The sequence below is a fragment of the Camellia sinensis genome, chromosome 6, assembly GCF_055761805.1.
Source record: "Camellia sinensis isolate YWXY chromosome 6, ASM5576180v1, whole genome shotgun sequence".
Classification (NCBI taxonomy): Eukaryota; Viridiplantae; Streptophyta; class Magnoliopsida; order Ericales; family Theaceae; genus Camellia; species Camellia sinensis.
Genome location: NC_138966.1, coordinates 92912225 through 92937536, shown reverse-complemented (window position 1 = coordinate 92937536; position 25312 = coordinate 92912225). Strand labels below are relative to the sequence as shown.

The window sequence follows — 25312 nt, the reverse complement described above, 5'->3', positions numbered from 1 at the left end:
TCTCTCTCTCACCTTCTCTCTCTCCCTCACGATCGCTTCGCCTTTTCTCCCTCTCCCTCTCTCTCTCTCTGTCGTTTTATCGTCTTCTCTTCCTGACTCTGTATTGGTATCTATCTATTATCATATATCATATAATAATTATTATATAACATATATTAAATAATAATTATTATATAACATATAATATATTTATAAGATAATATATACTTATATATATTAATCAAAAAAATAAACACATGTATGTAAAATAAAATAAAAAAATTAATTAGAACCCATTATTTAAAAAATATAATAAATAAATTAAATAATTAATGTTTATTAAAATAAAAATATTTATAAAAAATATATATATATAATATAACTCCTCTTCATATAATAAATATATATTTATAAAAAAAAAACTATTTAACGTATCTCTGTACCCGTATCCAAATTTAAATACATATCCACGTATCTTTAACTTTTAATTTTAAAACGTCTGACTCCTAAATATGCACCCGCACCCGAGTCCGTCTAACATAGCTGAAAACGTCCGTGTAACATAGCAGAAAACTGCACATGGATAATGTTATAGGGCAAGATTTGATTAGTGATCTGCCTCAAAGTATTATAGAAACCATCCTAACAAAGCTTCCGATAAGGGATGCAGTAAGAACATGCAGTTTATCGAGTAAATGGAGGTATAAATGGGCTAACCTTACTCAACTTGTATTTGATGACAAGTGTGCAACGCTTTGTAATGACAAAGGAGCTGTCGAGGACAGCCTTGCAAAGTTCATTACTCGGTTTCTTTTTCTTCACGATGGACCAATTCACAAGTTCAGTTTGTCTAGCACATACTTGCAAAGCTCACTCGATATAGATCAATGGCTGCTTTTTCTATCAAGCAATGATATTAAAGAATTGGTTCTTGAATTAGGAGAAGGCAAGTGGTTTAGGGCTCCTTCTTGTCTTTTCTCCTGTCGAAAATTGGCTCGTTTGGAGCTAATTCGATGTGAATTGGACCCTCCTCTGACGCGACTTCTAAAGGATTCTTATGTTTGAAATACCTCAATCTTCAACAAGTTTTAATTGCCCCCGATGTTGTTGAAAGTCTCATATCAAGTTGCCCTCTTCTTGAGAGTCTAACGTTATCGTACTTTGATAGTTTAGCTCTTACTATCTGTGCTCCGAATCTCAAACACTTGTGTCTGGAAGGCGAATTTAAAGACATATGTCTCAAAAATACCCCACTTTTGCTTGCTATATCTGTTGCTATGTATATGACTGATGATATTGCCGAGCATTTTGAACAAAGTTCAAGTTGCAACTTTGATAAGTTTCTTGGTGGTGTACCATTCCTGGAGAGACTTATTGGACATATTTACCTCACCAAGGTAAGACTTTACTAAATTTCTTTTTTATTTATTTAGGTTCTATGGAAAACATAGTCTAGTGGTTACTCGTGGCCAAAGTGCTTTTTTTTGTTATTGTTTTTGTTAAGTATTTGAGTATAGGTAACGACCTAGGAAAACTTCCAGTTGTATATAACCATTTAAAAGTTATTGAATTGTATCAAGTGAGTTTTAAGGACATGAAAGAGATACTGGTGGTTCTTCGTTTGATTGTGAACTCCCCCTGTTTACAAGAACTTCAAATCTCGGTGAGTAATCTTAAACTCATTAAATATTTTATATTTCAGATTACAATGGCCATTCACTTGTTCATTTCCTTGTATTGATTGATATAGGGTTCTTCAAATACATCAACTGCAACAGAAGCTCCTGATTTGGATTTTTGGGAGAAAGAATGCCCGTCTGATTGCACATTCAGTCTGCTTGAAACTGTGAAGATGACAGATATGTCTGGTGTGCCACATGAGATGGAATTCATCAAATTTTTACTTAGAAACTCACCAATGCTCGAGACAATGAGCATTACACCTAGTGTATATGTTACAGATGGAAGATTGAATATGTTGATTGAGTTGGTGAGGTTTCGAAGGGCTTCTGCACAAGCTGATATCATCTTCATAAAAGATTGATATGTAAAAACTGTTTTTCTTTCATGAAGTCTCTTTGTTTTGTGTTTGTTTTCCTTCTTTTGACAGATCATTGGGCTTCCATTTGTATTCTTCTTGGCCAAGTTGTTGCAAATGATGAAATAATATTAACAATAATATTTACAATCCATGCAAAGTCCTACAAAAAATCGTTTAGTTTATTTTGTCTTTTATTTATTTATTTATTTTTGGTCCCTTTGTTAACAATGAAACTCTTCCTTTGCTGCAATTTCCTATTTGCTGCTTAGAATACAGCACAACATTGGGAAGATTTGCAATGAATCATGTGATTCATCTATGATACTCTGAATGAAAATCCACAATTAAGCAATTTTATATTTTGGTGTATATTAGATATAAATTTTAATCGTATCTTAGGTTGAGCAATATATTTGCAGCCTTCACATCTCTGTGAATAATCTTGGGATTGCACTGCTCGTGCAGGTATAGTAGACCCCTAGCAGCACCCAATGCAATTCTTTTCCTAGTACCCCAATCCAAGGTTGGTTTAGCTGCAATGCAAGACAGATAAGTATGAATCCAACGTTCCAGTACTAAAAACTGTTTGTTTGCTCAAGCGAAGATAGAGGGAAAAGTCAAGAATGGTTGAAACAAGAAAAGGCAATGGAGTATATGTTTAGGGCTTTTAAACAAACCAAGCTACTCTAGCTCAATTTGCATTCTGATCATTAAAAGCTTGAACACATTTTAAATCTCGTTTAGTTTTTAAACCAAGCTTGCACAATCTACCACTTGGCTCGATAAACTTATATGCACTATAAAAATGAAACTACTCAAACTCAACTTCTATTCAGCTCGTTAAAAACTCATTTGAGATTGACTCATTATGTAAACAAGTTAAACGTTAACACATTTTGAAACTCATTAAGTTTTCAAACCAAATTTGAACAACCTAGTACTAAGATTGACTCGGCTCGTCTACATGTTTCCCCAAAGCATGTGTCATTGGTAAAGCCCACATACAACAAATGAACCATGCAGACCGCCTTAAAGTACATTTCTTATCAAGCAACGGGTAGAATCCTTTGCAAAAGTATAATGTTGTCATTGTGAAGCAATTTGCAACATTCAGATGGTTAATTGTTTTTTAGCAACCTATGTATGATTAGAATAGCAATGATGAATTTTTTTTTTCACCTTTGAGACACGAAGCAACGCTCCCATTGGACATGTAGGGGTACACCAGAAGCCTTTCGCTTGATGTCATACAAAACCCATAAAGCCTAAGGAGATTACGGTGCACTGCTAGGCTGATCATCTCGGCTTCAGTCTGAAATTGAATCTCCCCTCCAACGGAATTTCCATCTTTGAGCCTTTTCACAGCTACAACTGTCCCGTCTTGGAGATACCCTTTGTACACATTTCCGAAACCACCCTTCCCAATTATGCTCTTGCTGCTGAAATTTTTTGTTGCACTCTGAAGTTCTCTGAATTGGAACCTCTTCAAGTTTCCAAGGCATACTTGTTCATGAAGTTGTTCTGAAAATTTTCAAAAACAGTTTGTTTTTATTAATGTAGCAAACTTTTATAATCTAGGATTTTTCTCAAACCTGATCAATCCTTTTTTACTAACCGTTTGCATCAAAGAATATTTGCTGGTTGTGTTTTTGCCTCCACCAGAGAAGAAAGGCAGATGCAGCCAAGGCTTGATCCAAATGCTAAGGCAAATTTGTGACCTTTAGGCCTCCCCGAAGGTTGAGAGCCTTGTGGAGCAAAGAGACCAACAGATCAGACTAAGGTAAATGCAAAATTTAAAAAAAAAAATATTAAAAATTAAAACCGTGTAATATTGAAGGTGCTAACTAATCGAAAGAAACTATTGACAAGGGGGCAGTTTTGAATTTATAATTTCTTACTTTGTGCATTATTCAAGGGGTATGAAAGCAGCATTGCTGTTGTTCCATTGCAGTCTTTCTCTGTCCCGGTTGCGCATATCATTGGGTTTCCCATAAGGCTATGCACATGAAAGAAAATAGTTTTTTTATAAAAAAAACAGACTATCTTCGTGTTTCATTTTCCTGATTGGTAGGTTAAAAAAATGTAGGAGGGTAAGAATCAAAGAACTTACTTGAATGTTTTAGCAAGAAACCTTGGTACAGGACCATTCAAATTATTGTACGACAAGTCCCTGGAACATATTATACAAAGCCCACTTAGACCTTTCTCGAATCCAAACCTCTTCGTTTCTTTCTTTCTCTCTTTTTATGGGTTTCAATTCAATGGAGAAAGGATCTAAGGAGACTTACAGAAATGCAAGTTGGGTCATATTAGCCAATGAGAAAGGAATTGATCCAGAAAGACTGTTATTGTTTAGCCTCCTGATCACAATTCAATAAGATTTTCAGAAAAAGAAATTCACTAAAACATAATTTTATCCATGTATGTAAATATTTTGTTTTGTTTTGTTTTGTTTTGTTTTTTATGCTTAAAGGTATTGAAGGCTTTTCAGATGGGCTAGAGAAGATGGAATTCACCGATGAAGAAATTGCTAGAAAGATCGAGTGTTTGTAGTTTTGGAAGCCTCCCAAGTTCAGTGGGAATTGGCCCTGATATGTTGTTATTCTGCAACAACCTGTAAAATACCTTATAATCAAATCATTTCAATTGAAATTTCAAAACATTGAACTCATTTTGTTTTCTTTTTTTTCTTTGTTTTGTACTCACACAATCTGGAGATTTGTCAAGTTCCCGATGCTAGGTGAAAGACTACCCGATAAGTTCTGGCTTGGAGTTCCTCTGCAGCTAAAAAAGAAAAAAGAAAAAACTTTCATTAATTGAATACATTTTCATGGGTAATTCTCAATTTTCTTGTATTTGTGGAGTAGGACATTTTCAAGATTATTAAGAGATTGAAAAGAGTTGATAATATGTTTTATGTTTTGGAACTTACAAGCCAATGACTAGCTTATCAGCTGAACAAGTTACAATTGTCCAACTACATGGATCAACAGCATTAACATCCCAATTCTCTAAGACACCATGTGGATCATCTAATGAATCTCTTATACCCATCAAAGCTTGCACTGCAAATTCATTAAAAAAAAAAATTTACAATTCAAATACTTAAAAACTTCATTTCACCACTTAAAGATGACACTGCAAAAAAAAAATAAAAATAATAAATAAATAAATAAAAAATCTCACTTACCTTCAAAGTTGACACCTTTGGGGAAAGCAAAGCATTTGCTGAAGCCCAGAAGCCAAAGAGAGCTACAAAGCACAAAACGGAATACCCTCTTCCATTGAATTTTACAGATTCAAAAACCAGTTTCAACTTCTTCAACAAAACCAATTTTCAAAAGGGGTTTTAATTAGTAGTATGTAATGTATATGTGAAATTCACACTCTTCACATGGCAATAGTACTATATCTGTCTCCTCCTAAAGCTTCTGTGAGGCCCAACCAAAAGAACTAGTAGTAAGGTTTTTGGTAGCAAAGTGAGAGACAACTAACATGGTTGCCACTTGTTCTGCAAAGTGAAGAGAAAGAATATAAATGTGAAAAGCTAAGCTAAACTAACCCATTCTCAGATAAATTCTAAAGATGATAGAAAATTCCTTTAATCATTCCTTGGTTTTAAAAATAATAAAAAAAAATTTAAAAAAAAGTGGTGTTCTTTAGAATTTTCTATGCTATTATTCTCTTGAATTTAAAAAAGGAAAGTAACTCAAGTGATATCTGTGAAGCACTGTAACGTTTATTTATTAACTGATTCGATTAAAAATCTTGGCAAAAATCTGTAGTTCACTGCATATTCCCTCGGTTATGACACAATATGCTGGAATTTATAATTTACAATTCAATTATATTCTGTTTCACATTATGTCGTAACTTATATAATTATGTTATAATTTTAAATTATAATTTGATATATATTACAAGAAATTAAGGTTTTTGAAGCAAAAATTTAAAAACAAAGGATAAAATATTTTAGTTGTCTAAAGTGTCACTGTTATATTTTTAATAATGAAGATGAATAAAGATAGAAATTAAATAAATACACTGGAAAAAAGCAAAAATTAAATAAAATTAAGAATAGAAGAATCAAATTAAAATCTAAAGATAAAAATTAGATAAAGATGAAAAAAATTAAAACTAGATGAAATGATGAGGGGAGTGGGTTGGAAGATAAACAAAAGAAAATGCCATATAATGTTTTAAATTTTAAAAATTATAGGAAATTAAGAATAAACTTATTTGATTGAGTGAATTGTGGTGATGGATATACATGAGTGGATTGTGGGAATGGGAATTGTGGGAGATGCTGATTTATTTATTTATTTTATATAATAACGTGATAGATATTGGATATTTATAATTTATATATATATATATATATATATTTTAATTTATTGAAAATGAGAGTTGTGAGATATGTTTTATTTTATTTTATTTTATTTTATTTTTAAAATAACATGATAGAGTCAGAGATGTGATATGTGATATTTGTAGGTTTGTTGTGTGAATTGTGAATGATGGATATAGATGATTTTTTTATTATTTTATTTTTATTTTTTATTTTATACAGAAAGAGAGAGTGAGAAGGGAGATGAAGGGATGTGTTACATAATTTTTAATTTTTTTTTTTAAATTATGAGAATTTAAGAATGAAGTTTTGAAGCCTTTTGACATAGCAATTACATTTGATTATACATATATATATATATATATAATATAGATAAATAAATATAAATAAATTAGTAGAATAGAATGAATGGGGATACTCTAATTGATTTTTCTTAAATTGATTTATGTGTTATTTGCAAGAATCGACCATGCTATTTTCTGAGTCGAGGTTGGCATTGTGCCTTGTGGCACAACACCTATGTTGTGAGGTCATGTCGGGTGTATCTCGAGTTTTTATTTATTTATTTATTTTTATGATTTGAATTGTTTATAATGTAAAGTTTGTTGAATATATTATTTTTAAAACAAACATAGGATAATTGGGTCCACGGGTCCACGGATTAATAATTTCAATCTCATGCTCTAATCCATCTAAACATGCCCAAAATATGTACATAAATTTTTCTTCTTAATTGATATATGTAGTATATATCTAAACCGTACATCAGTCAAACTATCTAGTATTTTGTTCTAATATAGAGGTAAAATTCGTTTCATTGCACTTTTCTTATTGTTATTATGCATAGCTAGCATGATTTTAAAATAAAATTATAGGTTGTAACTTATTTAATATAATGACATTTAATTTTGATTTATATCTTTATTTTTGATATTAAATGTGGATGGTAAGTTAGATTGTAACAAATTAAATCATTTAACTAATTTTACATTACTCTAAGTTAAAAATAAATATTTTTTTACAACGTGTACGTTATTTTTTTTAAATTTACCAAATCGACATACCCGTACCCGTGTTTTAATTTCATGTAGAGGCCAAGATTTAATTTCATGTTTCTGTTTGGTAAGCTTGTCAAAATTTGAGACCTCAAACAAAAACTGCTTAAATTGATTGAAACCGGGTTATTTTAGTAAAAAAATCAATGTTAAAAAAAAAAACCATTTAACTTAATGGTTGATGGGCACAAGCTTTATTCTGCATAAACATTTATAAGATAACCTACACATTACTAAAATTTAGGGAAGATGTGCATTGAAATAATGAGTAAAAATAGCTTACAATGATTGCTTTAACTCAATTTATTAGAGCATTAATCAAATAGGTTGACAACAATGCCTTTATTATTAAAATGATGATTACTTGAGATTATATGCATTTTGTTCATTAAAGCTTTACTGCAATTAAACTAGTTCTTCCTCCATTTTGCTGTTTTAGGATAACAATGACTGATCGTCGGATTTATAGTAAGGATCAAATTAGTGAGCTGCCAAGAAATATCACAGAAGCTATCCTTGAGCGGATGTCCGTAAGAGTGTTGGAAAAATCGTTTAATATAGGCATATTTTTTAACCCAATTTTGAGTGGGTCCCAAACGTCTTTTGGGGTGGATCCAAAGAGGTGAAGTGTTTCTTGTCGCGTGGCAAGTCACATGGTGAAGACGGAACGTCAAAACCATTTATGAGTGAATGGGAAATTGACGTTATTTTCTGGTCTAATATTAATTTTTTAGATAAAATTCATTTGAATTTTTTCAAATAAAAAATATTGTGGGAATTTAATTTAAATTTTAAATTCAAATTTTAGGTTCCTAAGTGATTTCTTAAAATTTGTAATTGTGGGAATTTAATTTAATTCTAAATTCAAATTTTTGGTTCCTTAGTGATTTCCTAAAGTTTGTACCTCTTCCTTTATTTATTAAACTATTCAAATAGTTTAATATATATATATATATATATATTCCAAATAGTTATTAATAATAAAATTCCTAACAGTTCCTTTGTTTGTCCTCCAACGGACACTTTTCAAATGTTTGAATAGTAGTGTTCATGTACAACGGTCAGAATTGTTTGAATTCAACTATTGCACCTGTTCTTTCAAAAGTGCATATGTTCATTCAAATTGTTGTACCTGTTCAGGGACTATGTTGCCTATAAATTGAGATTCTATTCCAGCAGTCTTTACACGGAGAGACATCCGAAAAATCAGTCTGAAAATCTTTTCTCTTGCTGTCCAGATTTTCCTTTTGCATTATTTCTTCATTCTAGTTTTAGAATAAATATTCAGAGAGTTAGATCACAAGTTTTGGTTCGCCGAACAATCTGTTTTGGAGTGTTACTACAAATTGGTTAAGATCATTGTATCTTGGGAGATAGACGCCACTCAACCGTAAGCACCATAGCGGGGCGAATCTGTCTTAAGGACAGAGTGTCACACACTCGACTTGGTCTCTAATTATTGATTCGGTTCAACAAAATAAATTCTGTAAGTTTTATTTTATTTTGTTTGAATTATTTCAATTTATTTTATTTACACAGAAAATTGTTCCAACAATCTTAAGACAGACTTTCGTTTGTTTCCTTTTCTCTTTCTTCTTTAAAGAAAATTATTTTCTGTGGATTTACAAAATAATATTCTTGTTAGAAAAACAAATAGTGATTGTATGCTATTTGACAGATAGTAGTAATATACTGTCTATTTTCTTTGACAACTAGTAGTATGATACTGGTGTCATTAACAATTCAGAATATATTTTTGTGGAATTTTTTCAGAAATTAATATTGGGTTTTAGAAATTATTTTCTGAGTTTTCATTACTTAAAATTCTGTTTTAGTATTTTAATTATTGAAGTGTTACAGAAATTAATTTTCTGTGTGGAATTAATTTGGTTGAATAAAAATTTATTTTATTTCCAAATTAATTGAAAAATAAAAGTTATTTTCTTATTTTTTTTATTTTACAGAATTTAATTTCCTGTGTGGAATTAATTTGGTTGAATAAAATTTTATTTTATTTTCAAATTAATTGAAAAATAAAAGTTATATTCTTATTTCTTTTATTTTACAGAATTTAATTTCCTGTGTGGAATTAATTTGATTGAATAAAATTTTATTTTATTTCCAAATTAATTGGAAAATAAATGTTACATTCTTGTTTCTTTTATTTTTTTACAGAATTTAATTCTGTTAATTTGGTTTAATTTTCTGTGTAGTGTAAATTCTAATTATAACTTTGTTTTATAAATTAGAATTGATGGCTACTGAAACTAATGCCCAAACAAGTACTACTGTAGTGGCTGCAATTGCACCAACCCCCTCTCCTGTGGTGACAGTACCAATAAATCATGGAGAGAAGCCAGAGAAGTTCTCAGAAACTGACTTTAAAAGATGGTAACAGAAAATGTTGTTCTATCTTACAACTCTGAACCTGGCTTGTTTCCTCCGTGAAGATGCTCCTATCCTGAAAGAGGATGAAACCGACCGGCAAGTGGTTGCTGCGGTTGATGCTTGGAAACATGCCGATTTCCTTTGCCAGAACTACATCTTGAACGGACTTGACAACACATTATACAACGTCTACAGTCCTATCAAGACAATAAAGGAACTTTGGGAGTCTTTGGAGAAAAAATACAAAACGGAAGATGCCGGCTCAAAGAAATTTGTGGTAGGCAGATTCCTGGATTTTGTAATGGTTTTATTCAAAAACTATGATCAGCCAAGCTCAAGATTTTCAACTCATTCTGCATGACATTCACGCAGAAGGCATGGCTCTCAGTGAATCCTTCCAAGTTGCAGCCTTAATTAAAAAATTACCAAAAGGCTGGAAGGAATTCAAGAACTACCTCAAACACAAGCGCAAAGAAATTTCTATGAAAGAATTAATTGTGTATTTGAGGATTGAGGAGGACAACCGCAATTTTGAAAAGCGGGCTGGTAAGCATCCTATGGAGTCTAAGACAAATGTGGTGGAACATGCTTCAAAAACCAAGAAACGAAAGTCTTTTGGAGAAAGTTCATCACAAGGCTCTAAACGGGGGGAAAATAAAAAGTACAAGTTTAATGGCAAATGTTACATCTATGACAAAGAGGGACATCGGGCGAAAGATTGTCGTAGCAAAGGCAAAAGCAAAAGAAGAACAAGCAAGAAGCCTGCTCAAGCCCATATGACCGAAGTGGACAAAATTTCCAATGGTGTAGATGACATCAATCTTTCTGCAGTTGTTTCCGAGGCAAATCTTGTCGGAAATCCCAAAGAATGGTAGGTGGACACTGGTGCTACTCGCCATATTTGTGCCGATAAAAAGATGTTCACATCTTATTCTATAGTGGACAATGGTGAACAACTTTTTATGGACAACTCCTCAACTTCCAAAGTTGAAGGAAAAGGAAAGATTGTACTCAAGATGACATCAGGAAAAGAACTCACTCTCAACAATGTGCTGCATGTACCAGACATTCGCAAGAATCTTGCTTCCGGATCTTTGTTGAGTAAGAATGGGTTTAGGCTAGTATTTGAGAGTGATAAATTTGTACTTACTAAGAATGGAATGTATGTAGAAAAATGTTACATGTCTGATGGCCTTTTCAAGTTAAATGTAATGACAGTTGTACCCTCAGTTATTAATAATACTACATTTTCTTCTTACTTGCTTGAGTCTTCAAATTTATGGCATGGTAGACTAGGACATGTTAATTATGGATCTTTGCGTAGATTAATTAATATGGAATGTTTACCTAAATTTAACATTGATTCAAATCATAAATGTGAAATTTGTGTTGAGTCAAAATTATCTAAAACTCCTTTTCATTCAATTGAAAGAAGTACGGAACCACTTGAATTAATTCATAGTGACATTTGTGATTTTAAATCAATTCAAACTAGAGGTGGGAAAAAATATTTTACCACTTTTATAGATGACTATACTAGATATAGTTATGTTTATTTAATTCGAACCAAGGATGAAGCTTTGGAAACTTTCATTCAATATAAGAATAAAATTGAAAATCAACTTGGTAAGAAAATCAAGAAACTTAGAAGTGGTAGAGATGGTGAATCTGAATCACCTTTTGGTGAGTTTTGTAAAGAACATGGAATAATTCATCAAACCACCGCACCTTACTCACCTCAGCAAAATGGAATTTGCTGAAAGGAAAAATAGGACTTTAAAAGAAATGATGAATGCCTTGTTAATAAGTTCTGGATTACCTCAGAACTTGTGGGGGGAAGCAATACTTTCTGCTAATTATATTTTAAATAAAGTACCTCGAAAGAAAGTGAATCAAAAACCTTATGAAATGTGGCATGGTAGAGTACTATCCTACAAATACTTAAAAGTGTGGGGGTGTTTTGCTAAAGTGGCTATTCCTAGTCCTAAAAAGACTAAGATTGGTCCTGAGACCATTGATTGCATTTTCATTGGTTATGCCAAGAATAGTAGTGCATATCGGTTTTTGATTCATAAATCAGAACATTCCGAAATGCATGTAAATACTATTATTGAATCTCGGAATGCATATTTCTTTGAACATGTATTTCCAAATAAGACTGAACAAAAGACTAGTAACAATAAAAGATCTCATAATGCTATTACTAGTCAGGATCAAGAACATGGTCAAAAACAAGAGTTAGATCAAAATGAGGTAGAGGAACTTAGGCGTAGTAAACGTGCTAGAATCTCAAAATGTTTTGGTTCAGATTTTCTAACATATTTGTTAGAAAAATGAGCCTTTAACTTTTAAAGAGGCTATGTCTAGTCCTGAAGCTCATTTATCGAAAGAAGCTGTCAACAGTGAAATTGAATCCATCTTGAAAAATCACACTTGGGAATTAGTGGACTTGCCACCAGGTTGTAAACTTCTTGGGTACAAGTGCATTTTCAAAAGGAAAATGAAAGTAGATAGATCAATTGACAAATACAAGGCAAGACTTATGGTCAAAGGTTTTAGACAAAAAGAAGGTCTTGATTTCTTTGACACATACTCACCGGTTACTAGAATAGCATCCATTAGAATGCTAATTGCCATTGCATCTCTATACAATTTAGAAATTCATCAAATGGATGTTAAAATCACTTTCTTAATTGGTGAGTTAGAGGAAGAAATTTACATGGATCAACTAGAAGGGTTTTCTGTTCCAGGGAAAGAAAAGAAAGTGTGTAAATTGGTTAAAGCATTATATGGTTTAAAACAAGCACCAAAGCAATGGCATGAGAAATTTGACAAGGCAATGATGTCAAATGGATTTAAAATTAATGAGTGTGACAAATGTATTTATATTAAAAACACAAACAAAAGTTATGTCATTGTATGTCTTTATGTAGATGATATGCTCATCATAGGTAGTAATAATGATATGATTAAAACTACCAAGAAAATGTTGAATAAACATTTTGACATGAAGGACATGGGCATTGCTGATGTAATTCTTGGTATGAAAATTACCAAAACATCAGAAGGATATGCTTTGTCACAATCTCATTACATTGAGAAAATACTTGACAAATTCAACAAAGATGATGATCATCTTGCTAGAATACCTGTAGATGTTAATTTGTATCTTTCTAAGAATGTACAGGAAAGTATTTCTCAATTAGAGTATGCCCAAATTATTGGAAGCTTAATGTACTTGATGAACTGCACTCGCCCGGATATAGTTTATGCAGTAAGTAAATTAAGTAGATATACGAGTAATCCGGGAGTAGAACACTGAAAAGCTATTGTAAGGGTTCTAAGGTATCTTCGATTTACTCGTAATATTGGGCTGAATTATACTAGATATCCAGCAGTACTTGAAGGATACTGTGATGCAAATTGGATATCGGATACAAGAGACTCAAAGTCCACCAGTGGGTATGTCTTTACTCTTGGTGGGGCGGCTGTATCTTGGAAATCTTCCAAACAGACTTGCATTGCTAGGTCTACTATGGAATCAGAATTCATAGCTTTAGACAAAGCATGGGAAGAGGCAGAATGGCTTCGCCACTTTCTTGAAGATATTCCAATATGGTCAAAACCGGTGCCTGCTATATGCATACATTGTGATAGTCAATCAGCTATAGGTAGAGCATAGAGTCATATGTATAACGATAAGTCACGACATATTCGTCGTCGACATAACACCGTAAGACAACTACTCTCTAATGAAATTATTTCCATAGAATATGTTAAGTCTAAAGACAACATAGCGGATCCACTAACCAAAGGGTTAACAAGAGAGTTAGTTGAGAATTTATCGAGGGGAATGAGACTTAAGCCTATTACATAAGAGTTACCACAACGGCAATCCAACCTACTTGACTGGAGATCCTAAGATCTAGGTTCAAAGGGACAACCGAGTTGTGAATGACTTAGAAGGATCACTAGGGAGTTAAACTCCTACCCATTTCTATGATGAAATAGTAATGACTGTAGCATTTAAGGTTAAGTAAAATTTTCATGATTCTTATATTTAGGTAAACCTAGTGGAGTATGGCAGGATACTTTTCATAAGCATCACCTATGTGAGTGTGAACTGGGCCGGTTCTGTGAGATTTGTGAAGGGCTACAATTCTCTAGAACACTCATGAAAGACCAGGTTGTTCAGGGCCAAAATGAACATAATAGTGAGAACTAAACTGTGTCTGGGAATATACTGTGTGAGTTCTATTGTCTTGGTTTACACAAACGGCTGAACAGTTCAAGACATCATGTTCACTGGTTAGCTAGTAAATCCGATAGTGTCTCATAAGGGAAGGTTCAAAGCCAAAAGCTACCTATCCTTTGCAGAATATTTCCTATTTCTGTACTCTCTGTAATTAGATCATGTTGTTGCATTTTCTCTCCGTCAAATTCCATTCATGTGGGGGATTGTTGGAAAAATGGTTTAATATAGGCATATTTTTTAGCCTAATTTTGAGTGGGTCCCAAACGTCTTTTGGGATGGGTCCGAAGAGGTGAAGTGTTCCTTGCCGCGTGGCAAGCCACACGGTGAAGACGGAACGTCAAAACCGTTTATGAGTGAATGGGAAGTTGACGTCGTTTTCGGGTCTAACATTAATGTTTTAGATAAAATTCATTTGAATTTTTTCAAATAAAAATATTGTGGGAATTTAATTTAAATTCTAAACTCAAATTTTAGGTTCCTAAGTGGTTTCCTAAAGTTTGTAATTGTGGGAATTTAATTTAATTCTAAATTCAAATTTTGGGTTCCTAAGTGGTTTCCTAAAATTTGTACCTCTTCCTTTATTTATTAAACTATTCAAATAATTTAATATATATATATATATATTCAAATACTTTAATATATATATATATATATTCCAAATAGTTATTAATAATAAAGTTCCTGAAAGTTCCTTTGTTTGTCCACCAACGGACACTTTTCAAATGTTTGAATAGTAGTGTTCTTGTACAATGGCCAGAATTGTTTGAATTCAACTATTGCACCTGTTCTTTTAAAAGTGCATCTGTTCATTCAAATTGTTGTACCTGTTCGAGGACTATGTTGCCTATAAATTGAGATTCTATTCCAGCAGTCTTTACACTGAGAGACATCCGAAAAATCAGTCTGAAAATCTTTTCTCTTGCTGTCCAGATTTTCCTTTTGCATTATGTCTTCATTCTAGTTTTAGAATAAATATTCAGAGAGTTAGATCACAGGTTTTGGTTTTCCAAACAATTTGTTTTGGAGTGCTACTACAAATTGGTTAAGATCATTGTATCCTGGGAGATAGACGCCACTCAACCGTAAGCACCATAGCGGGGCGAATCTGTCTTAAGGATAGAGTGTCACACACTCGACTTGGTCTCTAATTATTGATTCGGTTCAACAAAATAAATTTTGTAAGTTTTATTTTATTTTGTTTGAATTATTTCGATTTATTTTATTTACACAGAAGATTGTTCCAACAAAGAGATGCAGCAAGAACAAGCATCTTGTCAACCAAGTGGAGGAGTATTTGGACTACAATTTCGCAACTCAAGCTTGGTAATCAGTTTTTCAAAGACAGCATAGTCAAACATGAACTTGTGAGTGTTGTTGAGAAAATCCTCTTGCTTCATGATGGCCCCATACCGATGTTTCTTTTCTGCATTCCAAGAATACGATTTGATTGTAGCGCAGATATTGATTGTTGGATTCTTTTCCTTTCGAGGAATGGTATCAAGGACTTAACTCTTATTAATAATTCAGATAATGAACCCTATAAGTTGCATTCCTGTATCTACTCTTGTCCTAAGTTGACTCGTCTAGAGCTTGTCAATGGTATATTCAAAGCACCATACGAATTAAGTGGCTTTCATAATCTCATTAGCCTTCATCTTAAAAAAATCGCATTTGTGCACAACATTCTGGGGACGCTTTTTTCCATGCCCCCACTGCTTCAGAGATTGACCATCAAACATTGCACTGGTATTGGCAATCTCAATATCCAAGCTCCAAAGCTCAAAAGGCTACTTGTACAGCACAATAGTGAGATACAATCAATATGTTTTACGGACACCCAAAATCTGAGTTACATCGCTATCATATTTGGTTTAACAATGGGAAGTCCCAAGAGTGTTAAAACACCCAATGTGGTTACGTTTCTTAGTGACTTACCTAGAATTGCAGAGCTAAATTTCGATGGCTTATTTATTAAGGTGAGACATTGGTTTTATAATTTTGCCTGGTTTATTTATTTCAAAACATGTAGCTTGAAAATGTCCTTATACAATTTGTTGCCATTTGCATCAAAGATTTTGGCTGCAGGTGGAATTCCCCATAGGCTTCCGACCACAGCTAACCTTTTGAAGGTACTTGCATTACATAATTTTCGGTTTAATGACTTGGATCATATTTCATGCGTGCTTTGTCTGATTAGAAGCTGCCCCAACATGATGAAACTTCAGATTTGGGTAAGAATGTTGAATCTACAAACTTGGTATGTTATCTTTAAAAATTTCAGACTAATTGGTTTTGCATAATGGTATTATCTTCACAGACTTGCATAATAATGGAGAGGAACGATGAAGAACTGGTTCTAAATTGTCTGAAAGCGCCAAACTGCATGGATTGAATGCTGGACAAACTTCAATCTGTGAAGATAAGCTATGTCATTGGTTTGGAGCCTGAACTTTTCATCAAGCTTCTGTTAGCCTAGTCACCAATGCTAGAAACAATATTCATTCAGCACAGTACAAAAGTTGATTTCGAAAAAGGGTTCAGTATCTCAAAAGAGTTGGCACGGTTTCCTCGAGTGTCACCAAAGGCAGCAATAACATACTAGATAGCGATCGTGCTGACATAGATGTTTGTTTTTCCCTTTCTTCTACATCTGGTATCTGATCATATAAAAGTTCATGGAGATTTGATGAGCACTAGCTAAAACAAATTGAAACTGTAAATGTGTGTATTTTTTCTCCACTGGTTTGTGTGTGTAGTTTAAAGTTTTATTTATATTTAGTGGAAGAGCAAGTCTTTTTCCCATGGTATGGTTAAAGATCCTCATTGCAATGGCTTTGGAGGAATGGATTAAAAAACCTGTCTTTTCTGTTAAATGGTGTTTACCAACTTACCACATGGGCATGCCAATCCTTTTCCGTGTACAGTTTTTTTGTGTTTTTTAGTAAATTGGTTGGAGGGGAATAGGGAAGGAAAAGTTGCATAGTGCAGACTCGAAACCAGATATTTCGCCTTGTTTTGCTCAACTTTCGAAAATGAGAAAACTTTAGTTGGAAGTAAAATTATTTTTAATTTGTATGCTGATTAGAAATTCACATTTTTTAATCTATATTTATCGATTCTTGCAAATTTACAAAAGAAGATAGACGAGAGAAAAAATTAATTTCTGATTCAATCATCAACAGCTGAAAGGAGGATGAACTGACTAAAAATGAAGAATGGGTCTTAGCCTCTACAGTTTTTAGTTAGTTACTGGTTAATTCATTTTGTACTTGCTAATGTACCCATATAATTAATTCAAAGGCTTCTTGTGCATTAGATTGAGCATTTTGTTTCTTCAAATTGTTAAACAATTACATGCTGGAATAAACCAAAGTTAAAGACTGTCTATACTAATTACAAGCAATTGAACCAGTGGTGAATGAGTTGACGTAGATTTGTTCATGAATTTACTCCAGTTGTTTCCACAGCTCTAAATTTTTTTGACAAAAATGTATAACAACCACAACATAGTCCTGTAAATTGATGATAATAAAATAAAATAAATAAAAATGTGCCTAGAAGACCTCAAATGCTGCCGTATCTTTCTGCAGAATACCACCTAGACATGTCTCAACATGGTCGGAACTCTGTTCACAAAGTTCATCAACCAGAGAATGGCAAATACATTCACGGAGCGTGTAACCTATGCTAAACATATAATCCAACACAAGTATAGCCTCATCCAGCTTATCTCCTTGTGATAGACATTGAATTAGTCTCTCAAAAGTTTGCTTTTGCGGTTTGAGGTTACGTCTCAACATTGCAGCCAACCATTCCATCCCCTCGGCTACATACCCTTTATTGCTCAATCCAGTTATGATGAAATCACGAGTACATACTGCTGGTTCCACGCCCCTATTCTGCATATCCTCCCACAACTTTTTGCTTCATCCACATCACCCATCTCACAAAGTTTTTCTATGAGGGCAGTAGAAGTAGCAGCTGAAGGTTGCATACCCTTCTCTAAAAGTTCAGCCAAAAGATTTATACTTTCATCTATTTTCCCTTCCTTGCAGAAACCCTGAATCAAAGAATTGTACGTGATAATATCACGAGCAATTCCTTTCTCAGCCATTTCTTGAAACAACACATGAGCTTCCTCTGTTCTTCCATGCAAACACAGCCCTCTGATCATAATGTTGCAACTCACTGTGGTCTCTTTATAACCTTTACAACACATTTCATTGTACAACTCCTTCGCCTCTTTGAGATTACCAATCCTACATAACCCATAAATGAATGCATTGTACGCGTATTCATTTGGAACTATTCCTTTGTGAACCATCTCAAACCAAAACTTCCGAGCCTCCCCAATCCATTTCATTTTGCAAAGACCATGTATCATCATTGTATACATGACCCTATCCAGAGCATACCCTCTATCCTTTAAATCATTGAAAATCCGAAATCCTTCATGCCGCATTCTTCTCTTGCATAGCTCTCTGATAATTTCCTGATATGTAAAGATATCAGGGCGTCGGTTCTTTGCAATCATAGCATGAAGGAGAGCAGACACTCTCGAATAGTATCTATCCTTGCAAAATCCAGATATCAATTTATTAAAAACAACATTGCTGGGAACAAACCCATCTTCCAAAACTTGCCTAAGAAGCCCAAAACCTTTCAAAACATTGTTATCAATACAAAAAGCTTGAATCAAATACTCAACTGTATCCACATCCCCTACAACACCACTACCCATCATCTCTTCATACAACTTCCAAACAACATTGGTTCGCCTAGCTCTAACCGAACCCAACAAAGCTGAATTCCACGTTTCTAACAATGGGCAAATACCAAGCTTTTACAATTCATCAAACACCTTCAGTGCTTCCTCAATTGACCCATTTTCACACAGACATCTAACATAAGCCTCTAAAGAAGTAGGTTGAGGAGTAAAATCTATAGAAGTCAAAAACGATTTCGCAGCATTGGCAGCTTTAGCTTCCACAAGACCATCAAAAATCACATCACACGCCAATTTATCCGGTACAAAGCTACGTTGAGAGCTTAGCCAAAGATAGAAACGGAGAGAAAGAAGCACATTGTTTTGCTGCTTCCAAAGCTCAATAAAAAAGTTGGGATCGAAGTGATTGATTGAGGGAAAATCTGAGAGTAGAGTTTGTTCCCATCTGGGTCGAGTCCAAATGACCCTCGAAACCTCTTTGGCGATCTGGGTTAAGCTCTGTGTCTTCGGTTGTTGATGGGTCTGAAAAAATTCTTCGCCACCATTGCTGAGGCCAAGGTTTCGGATTTGGGGGTTAGGGTTTTGGATGGAGCGAGGGTTTTGGTGGCGGAGGAAGAGGGTTGTGAGAGATTGTGGAGGTCTTGCCATTCACTGTGGTGAGAGATGATTGTTATTAGGATATGAAAATGGACGGTTTTTAGTATATATACGGAAGGAAGCTCCAATCTTGTTCAAAAAAGGAAAAGGAGAAATGTATGGTATGGAAGCTCCGATTGACTGATGAGGAATGAGAATGGATCGGATCGGAGTGGAACGATGAGCAAACGCTCGAATTCACTGCTTCAGATTGCTAAATCGTTAATTTTCTTATTTGGAGTTGAAAGATGGGTGATGAGGTTGATTTCAGTTGATTTTTACTTTTAGATTATTGTTAAATTATTTATATAATTCATAAATATAAGATATTAAAAATATTTTATTTTGTATATTTAAAATGGTATCAAAACATTTTCTCAACTTCAACCTAGTTTCTCCCGACATTCTAATACAATTTATTTATGTTTTTTTTTTTTTTTTAAAAATTTTATTCATGTATTTGAAATTGTTGCTTTTTTAGTGCATTTGAGTCATAAGCCCCTCAATTTAATTTTAAAATTTTTAGAATAATAATCTCAAGTCCTAATATTTTGAGATCACAAGAATAATGGAAATTTAAAATATCACATTACTTTTACATATCTATTCATATGTTATCGACTTGTCTACTTAATTAATATATTTGTCTATATTATTACCACCACCAGTCACCAGTCACTGCTAGCCACTCTAATGAAATTTTTGACAGCAACAATTTTTAGATGATCGTCAAATGGGCAATCCGATGGTGATGGGTACAAATTGAAAAAATTATCTTTCAAAACAATAATTTATTATTTATAACCAAATAATTTCATTAAATATATATTTCCAATCAAAACAAAACAATCCTTTGACCTAATCTCAAACCGGTGGTTACATGCACTAATTAGACTAATTAGTGTATTAAGATTAGTTATAATATTATTATTAACTCCTGTTCATTAATTACATTACAAATATCAAAAATCTCTTAAATTATATTACAACATCAATTAATACACTAATTAATATATTAATGGGATTTTTATTGATAAATCCATTCTAGAGTTGTTATAACCCATTAGGTCCACTAAAGAATATTATAACCTGATTAGTCCCATAAACTTTTCTTTTTATTCCATAAGATCCATTTTTCTAATTTAATATGATTTCTTGGACTATTTTGCCCCTGTATATATATATATATATATATGTACAGTGTTAATACGTAATAGGTGCCTGTTTCTTTGCTCATGCAGTTTGGCAGTTTCTATTTTACGCTTTTCATCATCAATCCAATTCCGAGAGATACGTTTATGTTTTGCATGCTCGTTCCAAGGATTGGTTGTGCTAGGGTTTCATCCTTGCTGTTGTAGTCTAGTTCTGTGGTTTGCGAGTGAAGACGACGAAGAGGAGGGTGTTCGGTTGTTACATTTTCCAGACTATAACTAGTTCAAATCAGTTTTTTTCAACTTTCTGGACGATTGTAGGATTGCATGATCAAGGTTAGTATCAATTTGGTTATGAATGCATGTTCAGTTTATGGTTTCATTCATATAATGGATCAGATGCTCTGTTTTTGGATTTATATGGATTAAATGCTCTGTTTTTTCAATTATATGCATTTTACGTGGTTCTGTGGAGGGGAGTTCATTCGTATTATGTGAAGAATGTGTAGTTCTCATTTGACTTGGATGCATGCATAATGAGGCTCTTTGTGGATGATTTGATTATCAGTATATATATCAATGTGAATGTTCACATTTTGTGAATGTGGAATATGTGAAGAATATGGATGTTCTCATTTTAAATTGATGTTTGCTTAATGAGGCTCTGTGAAGATTGTTAATATTATGTGAAGATTGTTAATGTTCTCATTTTACTTTGATGCTTGCTTAATGTTAACATCTTGTTAATATCAATGTGAATGTTCACATCTTCGTATTGTGAATTACGGATTTAGCACTTGAACTGTACACGTAGTCATCTATTTTTTGCACAATGTGAATTTTCATGTCGATTTTGATTAAATGTGTAGTTCTCATTTTACTTTGATGTATGCATAATGAGGCTCTCTGTGGATGATTTGATTATCAGTATATATATATATATCAATGTGAATGTTCACATTTTGTTAATGTGGAATATATGAATAATGTGGATGTTCTCATTTTAAATTGATGTTTGCTTAATGAGGCTCTCTGTGTGTGATATAAGTCAAAGTGTATGTGTCAATGTAAATGTTAACATCTTGTTTATATTATGTGAAGATTGTTGATGTTCTCATTTTACTTTGATGTTTGCTTAATGTTGACATCTTGTTAATAATAATGTGAATGTTCACATCTTCATATTGTGAATTATGGATTTAGCACTTGAACTGTACACGTAGTCATCTATTTTTTGCACAATGTGAATTTTCATATCGATTTTCATTACTGTTCATTGTTGTGTTTTTGTGTTTTTACAGGAGATAGATACCTTTATGCTATTGGTGTGTACATATGGTTGTAGTACAACTGTAATAAATGTTGCTCGCGCAATGTGTTATTCTCGTTTGGTGGAGTGTTTGTGTGAGAAATGGGATGAATTGTCTGCTGGTTCTATTTCATTGTTCTGTAAACTACCTGGGATTAATAAGTGTGATTTGGACAATGAGGAAGAATTTCAGAACATGGTACTGCTTGCTGAATCAATGGGGGTACAACATGTAGAAGTTGTGGTTGAGTTGAAAGGTGATATTGGTCAGTCAAGTAGTTTGGGATTGCTACATGTGGGGGTTGAGGATGAAATTGATGCACTACGGAGATTTTGCCATCATAAAGAGAAGGTGTTGTTGTCAGCCCCTTAGGCAAATGGTATTACGCATGTAGGACAACGGTTTGTTGGAGGTGCACAAGAATTTCGTGACGTTTTATGTAAGTATGCCATCCAATGTGGGTTTAAGTTCACATACGTGAAGAACGAGACAACAAGAGTTACTGCTGTGTGTGCGATGCGGGAGGAGAGGGGCTGCTTGTGGGCTATACATTGTAGAGCACAACGAGCAAATGATTTTTTCTACATCAAGAGGTTTAGTGATGTGCATACTTGTGGTACGGATGTCCGAACATCGAAGAATCCGCGAGTTAGTTCGGATTTGGTGTCGAGTACCATATCTGAAATTGTGAGGGACAAGCCGTTGACTCGGCCGTGTGAAGTGGTGACTATTTTGAAGAGGGATTATGGGCTAGATGTGAGTTACCATGTCGTATGGTTGGGTGTGGAGAAAGCAAAGGCTGGTATTCATGGAGATCACTCGTTATCGTTTGACCAGTTGCGGTGGTATTCGGATGCCGTGATGCGGTACAATCCGGGGAGTTATGTCAATATTGACTATGATGCGAGTAGTCAACAGTTTTGTCGCTTCTTTGTGTCATTTGCTGCATGTATTTCTGGGTTCAATACTTGTCGGCCTTTATTATTCCTGGATGGAACATTCCTCAAAGGAAAGTACAAAGGTCAGCTACTTGCGGCAACGGCGAAAGACGGAAACAATGGTTAGTAGTTTTTTTTAGCTGTCTATTCATGTCAATATTCACTCTGAGCAGCATAGTCTGGACAAAAAAGTGATTGCTAAATTATAAGTAATGTGAACATTGACATTAGTATGCACTGATGCGAATGTTCACATCTTTGTATGCTAATGACAGAAATGTGAACATTCACATTATTACAGACTGATGTGAATGTTCACATCAGTGTATACTAATGTTAGTTGATCTATTAATGAACAGTACTATGAATGTTAACATTGTCAGTGACTCAACAATTAACAATGAATTATTAATGGTCGTTAATCTGAATGTTCACATCGTTGATGTTTACGAACTTGAATCCAAAAATAGCAATGGTAAATAGGGCAATGTAGATATGAACATTCACATGACCTGTTTCGTTTATACTGTTTTTCTATTCACTTTGGAATATTGTGAACAGTTGTGTATTGGTGTTGTGTTGTAGGTCTGTTTCCTGTTGCATTTGCAATTGTTGATTCAGAGACCACGGCTAATTGGTCGTGGTTCTTGCATGAACTTGGGAAGGTTGTTGATGGGAAGCGCCATATTACTTTTATTTCGGATCGTAATCTTGGTCTGTTAGAAGCTATGCCAAAGGTGTTCCCATCGGCTCATCACGGTTATTGCTTACAACACTTGAAGAGCAATTTAAGAGACCGGATGAAAGGAATTGATAATGGATTCAGGGATCACCTAGTAAGTAGTTTGGGTGACTGTGCCTACGAGCTAACTGTGGTAGGGTTCCATTAAAAGCTTGCAAAATTAAAAGAGGAGGGTAAACAACGAGCTCATAATTTTTTCAAGGACTTGGCACCTGAGCACTGGGCAAATTCATACTTCAGGTAATAATAGTTTCCTAAGGTGTTCCATTTGTGAAGTTTAGAATGGTAGTGATGTGAATTTTCAGTTTAGAATGGTGACAATCTTCGAATTGTGTTTCATGTTCAATGTAAATGATGCGAATGTTCACATCTGCTAATGATGACTGATGTGAATGTTCACATCTGTTAATTTGTCAAATAGTCATGCAATGTATTACAGATTTGAATGTTGACACGTGTCGTATTTTGTTGTTGTTGTTAACATTCACATCTGTCTATCAGTTAAGTTGACAACGTAATAAGCATATAATGTGAACATTCACATTCTTATAACCTGGTAGCAGATGTGAACATTCACATTATTATACCCTGATGTGAATGTTCACATCAGTGTATAGTAATGTCAGTATTGTGAACGTTCACATCTGTCAACGTGAATGGTCAGGCCTGTTAAATTCCGTATTGTACAATGTTTGTGATATATTGTGCAGGGGCATGCGTTATGGGGAGATGACATCCAATGCGGCGGAGTCATTTAATAACTGGATTAAAGAAGCACGTAATCTTCCTATCACTCAAATGGTGGACACAATTCGTACTCAGTTGATGCGGCAAATGTCTGCACGGCGTGACCAAGCAAACAAATGGAATGAGATTATTTGTCCGGCATTCGAAACAAGGCTTATGGATTCGTTCAATGACAGCAAGTCTTGGCAAGTTAGCAAAGCCAACGAGGATGTGTTTGAAGTTCATTCGATACCATCTGTTATAGTTGATGTTGCGAGGCGTACATCTTCTTGCTTCAAATGGCAAATCAACGGATTCCCATGTGACCATGCTGTTATTGCCATTCAGAAGAGCCGCTACAATCTCAATGATTGTGTAGAACATTACTTTCATGTAGAGACATATCGTGCAGCCTATTCGGGAGCCATATTCCCTATACCATCGGTGGAGAAGCCGCCTTTTGATCCCACGGACTTCACTATATACCCGCCAACCGTGAAAAGACCACCCGGAAGGCCGACGAAGAATAGGATCCCATCAAGGGGTGAGAAACTGAAGCAAATAAGGTGCGGGAGATGTGATAAGTTGGGGAGTCATAATCGAAAATCATGCACGGAGCCGATATAGGATGTACCTTTTTTCATTTCAACATTGTATTTTACATTGGATTCTTGTATTCATTTTTGAAATAAGATTGTGTTGTGTTGGCAAACATTGGGTTGCAATAAGATTACGTTGCGTTGGCAAACATAATAATGCATTAGTGCTTGATTTGTGTTTTATTTTTACTTTTTTAAGGTACCAATCTGACATTTATGTTGGTTGTGTTTTGGATGAATGCATGACGTTAACATTCACACTTGTGTAATAAGGGTTCTAAGGTATCTCCGATTTACTCGTAATATTGGGCTGAATTATACTAGATATCCAGCAGTACTTGAAGGATACTGTGATGCAAATTGGATATCGGATACAAGAGACTCAAAGTCCACCAGTGGGTATGTCTTTACTCTTGGT

At 34.0% G+C, this 25312-nt stretch overlaps 1 protein-coding gene and 3 pseudogenes across 3 annotated transcripts; 2 read left to right on the top strand and 2 right to left on the bottom strand.

Annotated features, from left to right (window-relative positions):
* The first annotated feature begins 553 nt into the window (after nucleotides 1–553).
* On the top strand, nucleotides 554–2169 carry LOC114289211 (F-box/FBD/LRR-repeat protein At1g13570-like; annotated as a pseudogene). Its single transcript, XR_014332656.1, has 3 exons — nucleotides 554–1376; nucleotides 1484–1642; nucleotides 1730–2169. The product of XR_014332656.1 is annotated as an F-box/FBD/LRR-repeat protein At1g13570-like (transcript).
* Nucleotides 715–8621, bottom strand: LOC114289212 (protein CLAVATA3 INSENSITIVE RECEPTOR KINASE 5-like; annotated as a pseudogene). Its single transcript, XR_014333858.1, has 11 exons — nucleotides 8556–8621; nucleotides 5211–5339; nucleotides 4953–5085; nucleotides 4727–4798; nucleotides 4492–4634; nucleotides 4309–4380; nucleotides 4131–4190; nucleotides 3919–4016; nucleotides 3636–3765; nucleotides 3200–3541; nucleotides 715–2553 (listed from the first exon to the last, which is right to left on the bottom strand). The product of XR_014333858.1 is annotated as a protein CLAVATA3 INSENSITIVE RECEPTOR KINASE 5-like (transcript).
* An 8999-nt stretch (nucleotides 8622–17620) lies between these two features.
* Nucleotides 17621–19440, bottom strand: LOC114289215 (uncharacterized; annotated as a pseudogene).
* A 3310-nt stretch (nucleotides 19441–22750) lies between these two features.
* On the top strand, nucleotides 22751–24922 carry LOC145793419 (uncharacterized). The gene is made up of 6 exons (XM_082876244.1): nucleotides 22751–22949; nucleotides 23168–23302; nucleotides 23413–23586; nucleotides 24180–24228; nucleotides 24280–24575; nucleotides 24693–24922. Exons 1-6 carry the CDS (start codon nucleotides 22751–22753, stop codon nucleotides 24920–24922), a joined length of 1083 nt encoding a protein of 360 aa, XP_082732370.1.
* Nucleotides 24923–25312: the final 390 nt, after the last annotated feature.

Coding starts and splice junctions, on each gene's coding strand:
- LOC145793419 (XM_082876244.1), top strand. CDS start 22,751: ATGCGGTACAATCCGGGGAGTTATGTCAATATTGACTATGATGCGAGT. Junction 22,950..23,167: donor GGCGAAAGACGGAAACAATG/GTTAGTAGTTTT, acceptor TACTAATGTTAG/TTGATCTATTAATGAACAGT. Junction 23,587..24,179: donor GTTCCCATCGGCTCATCACG/GTTATTGCTTAC, acceptor TGTTCACATCAG/TGTATAGTAATGTCAGTATT.